Source organism: Belonocnema kinseyi, chromosome 5 (assembly GCF_010883055.1).
Source record: "Belonocnema kinseyi isolate 2016_QV_RU_SX_M_011 chromosome 5, B_treatae_v1, whole genome shotgun sequence".
NCBI classification, from domain to species: Eukaryota; Metazoa; Arthropoda; class Insecta; order Hymenoptera; family Cynipidae; genus Belonocnema; species Belonocnema kinseyi.
In genome coordinates this window covers 142,810,184-142,817,585 of record NC_046661.1, presented here as the reverse complement: position 1 = coordinate 142,817,585, position 7,402 = coordinate 142,810,184, and the positions used below count along the sequence as shown (strand labels likewise).

Sequence of the window (7,402 nt, the reverse complement as noted above, 5' to 3'; positions counted from 1 at the left end):
GTCTTTTCGTTTTAAATTCAAGTTCCCTCTTCCAAATTTTAGAAAAATAAAATACTTCAAGTAATTTTCTCAATAGTTCTTTTGTTAAGAATTAAATTCTTTGTTTACAGATTTTTTTTCAATAAAAAATTAATCTCTTTTTGACAATGTAATTACTATGTTGAAAATTACTTTTTCAACTAAAAATCTAATTTTTCCAGTAGAAAATTCAACTATTTTTCTGAAAATCCGATTTTTTTGGTTAGAAATTAGATTTTTAACGAAAAATTCAACTATTTTGTTGGAAATTAATATTTTTTATTAAAAAATGAAACTAATTTTTTGGAAATTCATCGTAATAAAATTCACGTATAACTTAACAGTTTGGATGAAAATTGTCTTCTTAAATTGAAAATTCATTTATTTCATTAAAAATTCACCTATTTAGTTTAGAAAATTATAGTATACTTGGTTGAAAAATAAATTCTTTTTAAGAAATTATTTTTTTTTTGTTGAAGATTTATCATTTTAATAAAAAATTCTTTTGATTAAAAACTTGTTTTTTCTCTAGATGAAAAGGAATTTTTTACCGAAAATTTAACTATTTTTTTTGGGTTCAAAATTATTTTGTTTATTAAATTGAAAATTGAACTATTATTCCAGTAAAATATTTAATAATTTTATATACAAATTCATCTCTTTGGTTAAACATTAATTTTTGTACTAAAAATGAATTATTTAATATTTATTTAAAAAATGATCTTTTCTAGTTGAAAATTCAATTCTTTTTTAAATTGATATTTTTTATTTCAAAATTAAACTATTTTTTTTAACTCATATAAGATACCTTGAGAGCCTTTAAACTCCTTTGAAATCCCTTGGAATCTGTCAAAACATCTGAAAAACTTTATAAATTCTACAAACTCGTTCACTATTTTTTCTGAAAAAAAAAAAAAATGCAGAGATGAATTATTTATTAAAACGAGAATTTATTAACAAGAATATAAACACTAGCGCTGTTTAAATGATTTATGAACCCTAATTATTATTATAAAATGCGAATATCCTTTTAAATACTTCAGGATTGTATCCATCGATGAGCGGTTTTCCGTCGAAATACTCTGCTTTATCATAAAGATTAAGTCTTGGGGATGTCCACCAATAATTTTTGGTGCCCTCAGTTCCATTGAGATTGAGCGTATTGAGCTGAAATACAGAAAAGTGGAAAGTTTTGCCTTCAGTCTGGATGCACTGGACTGTAACCGGCTCGGGAAGATCTTCTATGGAATCCCCGAATCTTCTTCTTGCGCAACTCGCCGCCGCTGAGAAGGCTTTTAACATGTTACGCGCAAGAATTTGCGTTTCTCTGGTTGGCAGTTCTGTCAGATTCTTCACCTCAACTGGGTCGTGGTGGATCAGAATTGTGTGCACATGGGGCTTTGGATGATCCCATGAAATCGCTGTTGGAAAAAAATAAAAAATATCGTTTTTGAACGATTTTTTCAACTGCGCATGTACCGAAAAGCGCGGCTCTATTTAAAATTATGAAGTATAAACTTGTAAAATAAAAATAATAACAAATTATTTAAAGAAATTGGCTATTTTTTAGATTCATTTCAATTAATTGTTTTAAAATTTCAATAGAAAGAAAAGATTTATCTGTATTATTATAATTATTGATAGTACTTGTTGATTTTAAATAAACGCGCGCTTTTTGGCTCATGCGCAGTTAAAAAAGTCGCGAATTGTTGGCACCACTGTGGTGTGCAAATTCCAAAATAGAGGGAAGTCCCTCTACGATTCCAACACTATCCGGCTAAAACTGTCCAAACATTTATCACTCTTGCTCCTGAGCTGATTTTTGATTTTTCGAAATTATTAATTTCAATATTTTTCCTAAAAAAATCGAGCAATCAGCTGATATCAGGTCCCAAAATAATGAATATTTGGTAGCATTCCCAAAGATGTCCGGGTGGTGATTCATATTATTTATCGCAATATTTTATAATTCGCAATATTATTTTATAATCGCAATATTTTATAATTTATAATTTATCGCAAAACGCAAACAACATATAAAAAAATGGCAAAATAAATGAATTTTCAACCGGAATAGTGGAATTTTAAACCAAACAAATAAACTTTCATTTAAAATTATGAATATATTATTGAAATATTTGCATTTTTAACAAAAAAGATGAATTTTTGAAAACAAATTTCTACCAACAAATAGTTACATATCTAGTAAAAAAAAATAATTTTCATCTTAACTGATAAATTTTCAACTAATATTATAAATCTTCAACCGAAATTGTTGACCTTTGAAAAAAATGAACTAAAAAAGATAAATTGTCAACTAAAACTTAAATAAATTATTTTTGGGGTTAAGAAAATCAATGTTGAACCAAAAAGGAAACAAAATTTCAATAAAATAGTTAAATTTTCGGTAAATAAACTCCTTTTCATCCAGAGAAAAAAACAAGTTTTTAATCGAATAGATCATTTTTCAACCAAAGAAATGATTTTTTTATTAAAATGATAAATCTTTGATAAAAATTAAATTCATTTTTAACAAAAGAATTTATTTTTTAACCAAGTATATTTATTTCTAATCTGAAAGATAAATTTTCAACCACTAAGATTAATTTTCTACGAAAAAAGACAAATTTTTCACAAATTACATGAGTTTTTAAAAAAATAGTTTAATTTTTGAATAAAAAATATTAATTTTTAACAAAATAGTTGAACTATCATCCAAAAAAGATAACATTTAAACCCCCCAAAAAAATAGTTGAATTTTTCCAACATAGTAGCTACATTTTTTAAAAAGAGATTAATCTTTAATAAAAATGATGAATCTTTAAACAAAAAAAATTAGTTTTTAGAAAAAGAAATATAGAAAAAATTACTTGAAGTATTTTCATTTTCTAAAATTTGGAAGAGGGAACTTTAAAATTGTGACGAACTCTGACTTGAAACAATTTTCAATCAGAAATAAATATTTTCACGTTAAAATTTTAAAAGCTTTTTGAAATTTTAACAATTCAAAGCTTTCTATGTCAAGGAATTAAGTTTCAAATTGTATAATTTTAAATATTTGGTTTTAATTTACTCCTGTTAAATTAACAGATAAATATTGCTAAATATTAAATAATTATCCTTTTTCTTAATTAAAAAATTTCAAATTAAATAAGTTAAAAATTGAACAATTAGACTGAAACTCTATTTTTAATTTATAAAAATAAATAAATTCCCGGTGAAAATATAAATTCTCGGTCATTTCCCGGTCAAGTCGCGACCCTGGATGTGTATATTAGCAGATAAAAATTCTTACGATACATATTCCTGATTTTATAAATGTTTTCCTTCCGCAAACTAATATTCTGGTTTAATGGGTACAGATTTGGCATCTCCTGATCGATTCCTTTTTCGGCAAATGGTGTTAAAGGTGAACCTGAATTCACGGCTAAGTCGATCGTCAAATTAAATTGAAAAAAGTCAAGGTCCTTCTCTGAAATTAATTCATGCACATTTTAATTAACTTTCACCGTCAATTAATATTCCAAACTTTCGAAACTAAACCAAAATTTTGCTGAAAACGTCAGATTAAAAAGTATTGCATTGCGTTCTCAAAATTTTCTCTATAAATTCGCGGTCAATTTTTTGAATACAATATTTTTTAATAGGTTTCAATCCGACATTTTTTTTTTTTTTCTTAGTTTTATGAGCGTCGTACCTATTGGGACAGAAACGATTCCCCTTTCGATAATACTTCGAGTATAAGCCACTTTTGGTCCACTGATGGACTCACAAAGTTGCAAAAATTTATGCAACAAATTAAATCTGGAAACAATTTGATAATGATTAAACAGGGCGGCGATTCGGCGGACGATTCCACATTCCCGATCATTTTCTGGGGTATTTTTTTCTTCAATTTTCTGGGTCAATTTAAAGAAAAATATTCATATTTTCCGCAAAACAACAAAAGTGGATTAGTTAAATTTTTACTTGAATTTTAAGTCAAAAAGATCAATTTTCAAAATACCTGAATTTTTAACCAAAAAGATTGATTTTCTACAAAAAAATGCAATAAAAAAACATGATTTTTTTGAACGAAATAGTTCAATTTTTAATTAAATGAGACAGATATCTAACCAAATGATTGATTTTGAAAAAAAGGATTTCCAACAAAAAATTAAAGTTACATTTTCAATTAAAAAAATTAATGTTCAACCTATCTGATAAATTTTCAACTAAAATTATGACTCAAGTGAAATAGTTGAATTTTTTAGCACAAAACATTAATTTTAATCTAGAAAAGATAAATTGTCAAGAAAAAAAATTAAAAATTAATTTTTAAGTCTTAAAAAAGCAGTGTTCAACCAAAAAGAAGACAATTCTATAAAAAAGTTTTTGGTCAAAAAATAAATGTTCCACAAAAGAAATGAATTTTGAACTAAAATTATGGAATATTCAACTGGAATAATAGTTACATTTTCAGATTGAAAAAATAATAATTTCCAACAAAAAAATGAAAGAAATTTTCAACAGAATAGTTAAATTTTCGGAAAAAAATTGCTTTTCATCCGAATAAAAAACAAGTTTTCAATAAAACAGCTTATTTTTTTAAACGAAGAAATCAATTTTTAATTAAAATGACGAATCTTTTACTAAAAAAATTAATTTTTAACAAAAGTGAACAATGAAAGAGATAATTTTATACAAAAAAAAATTTTTTTTAACAAAATTCCTCAATTTTCTACGAAATAGTTGAATTTTCAATTAAAAAAAAAAATTGCAGCCAAAATGTTGAAACCAAACATGTAATAGTTAAATTTTCAGTTGAAGAAATTAATTTCCAAAAAAAATGATGAATTTTCAACCATAAAAAATTAATTTTCTACAAAAAAGCGAATTTTTACAGAGTAGATACATTTTTGAACAACCAGTTTAATTTCTAAAGAAAAAATATAAATTTTTAACTAAATAGTTACATTTTCATAAAAATGAAACATTATGAACCAAAAATAAAATGATGAATTTTTCTCTTAAAAATATAATTCTGAACCAAGAAAAAAAATTTCTGCAAAATCATTAAATTTTCAACTTGATCATTTAAATTTTTAGATAAAACAAATAATGTTTAATAAAGAAATTACATTTTTAAAAAGACATCAATTTCCAATAAAAATAATAAAAAAGTAACTGGAATGCTTGAATTTTTAACCGAAAAGAAAAATGTTTAAACAAGGAGATTAACATTTAAAGAAAAATATAAGTTTCTAACAAATAAGTCGATAAAAAAGAGAATATGAATTTTTAATTAAAAAAGACCAATTTTTAATCAAATTGTTGAATTTTTAACTAAAAAACAAAAATCAACTTTAAACAGAAAATAGAAGTTGCATTTTTAGATAATAAAATTAATTTTTAACATAAATCGTAAATTTAAAAAAAAAAGTCTTTAACCGAAACAGTTGAATTTTCAAACTAACAAAAATTAATTAAAAAAAATAATAAACAATTATTAAATTATTATAAAAATTAATGTCCAACCAAACAAATAAATTTTTAACGAAAAGTATGAATTATTCAACTAAAATGATGAATATTTAAATTAAATAATTGAACTTTAGATTAAAAAGACGAATTTTCAAGTGAAAAATAACATTTTTTCAACTAAAAATTGAACAATTGAATTTTCAGTCAAAAAATGAATGCTCAACCAAAAAATGAGTTTTAATTAATATTATGGAATATTTAACTGGTAAGATAGTTATATTTTCAATTGCAAATAAAATTTCATCCAAAAAGGAAAAAAAATTTCAACAGAATAGTTAAATTTTCGGAAAAAATTATTTTGTATCAAAAATCAAAACAATTTTTCAATCAAATAGAATTTTTAACCCAAAAGATGAATTTTCAAACAAGACAATTAATTTTCAAAGAAAAATATATTTTTCTACGAAAAAATTGTATTTCTTTTTTACAAAATATGCGAATTTTTCACAAAATATTCGAATGTTGAACTAACAAAATCAATTTTCAAGAGAAAATCAAATAGTTATATTTTTAGTTTAAAAAATAATTTTCCAATTAAACTGATGAATTCTGAACTGTAATAGTTTAATTTTCATATAAAAAAAATTACAAAACAATTCATTATTGTAATATTCAACTTTAATTGCAGTTTCATTTTCAATTAAAAAAAAAAAATTAACAACCGAAAAAGAAAAAAATTTTCAACAAAATATTTAAATTTGAGGGAAAAAATGCTTTTCATTCAAGGAAAAAACAATTTTTGAATCAAACAGTTCATTTTTCAATCAAAGACATTGAAAAAAACGAAGAAATCAAATTTTAAGCAAGTAACTAATTTCATTTCCAACCTGAAAGATAAATTTTCCACCATAATGATTATTTTTTTTGACAAAAAAGGCCAATTTTTCAAAAAAGTAAATAAAATTACAAACAAATAGTTTAATTTTTAAATAAAAAAATGTTTATTTTCAGCCAAAAACGTATTTTCCGCAAAATAGTAAAATTTTCTAATGCCGTAATTCAATTTTTAGTTTAGAAAATTGATTTTCAACTAAGGTGTTAAATTTTCAACCAGACATGAATTTTCAATTAAAATTGTGAATCTTAAATTAAAAAATAAATTTTTAATAATTAAGTTTAACTTTTAACCAAAGTTTTTTATCTAAACAAAATAAATCAATTTTCAACTATATTTTTTAAATTTTAACAAACAAAAAAAAAGATAAATTTCCAACAAAAAATGGAATATATAAATTTTAGGGGGAAAAATGAATTTTTAAACAAATTAATAAATTGAGCCTTCAACAAAATCCACAATAAAAAAAAAATAGTTGAATTTTCAAATAAAAAAACAATTTTCAACCAGAGATAAATTTTCAATTAAAATTATGAATTTTAAATATATAAAAAAAAATTTCTAATAATTAAGTTTAACTTTTAACCAAAATTTTTTATCTAAACAAAATAAATCAATTTTTAACTATATTTTTAAAATTTTAACAAACAAAAAAAAAGATAAATTTTCAACAAAAAATGGAATATACAAATTTTAGGGGGAAAAATGAATTTTTAAACAAATTAATAAATTGATTCTTCAACAAGGTCCATAATAAAAAAAAATAGTTGAATTTTCAAATAAAAAAACAATTTTCAACCAGAGATAAATTTTCAATTAAAATTATGAATCTTAAATAAAAAAATAAAATTTTAATAATTAATTTTAACTTTTAACCAAAATTTTTTATCGAAACAAAATAAATCAATTTTTAACTATATTTTAAAAATTTTAACAAACAAAAAAAAAGATAAATTTTCAACAAAAAATGGAATATACAAATTTTAGGGGGAAAAATGAATTTTTAAACAAATTAATAAATTGATT

General features: G+C 22.5%; 1 protein-coding gene across 1 annotated transcript in view; it reads right to left on the bottom strand.

The window, feature by feature from the left end:
• Window positions 1–948: 948 nt before the first annotated feature.
• LOC117173365 (39S ribosomal protein L37, mitochondrial) overlaps window positions 949–7,402 on the bottom strand; it is a 26,051-nt gene continuing 19,597 nt past the window's right edge. Inside the window, exons 5-7 of the mRNA XM_033361883.1 lie at window positions 3,716–3,822; window positions 3,314–3,490; window positions 949–1,439 (exon numbers count right to left, since the gene is read on the bottom strand). Of these exons, the coding sequence (XP_033217774.1) occupies window positions 1,018–1,439; window positions 3,314–3,490; window positions 3,716–3,822 (706 nt within the window). The 3' untranslated portion in view covers window positions 949–1,017. The remainder of the gene's footprint in view (window positions 1,440–3,313; window positions 3,491–3,715; window positions 3,823–7,402) is intronic.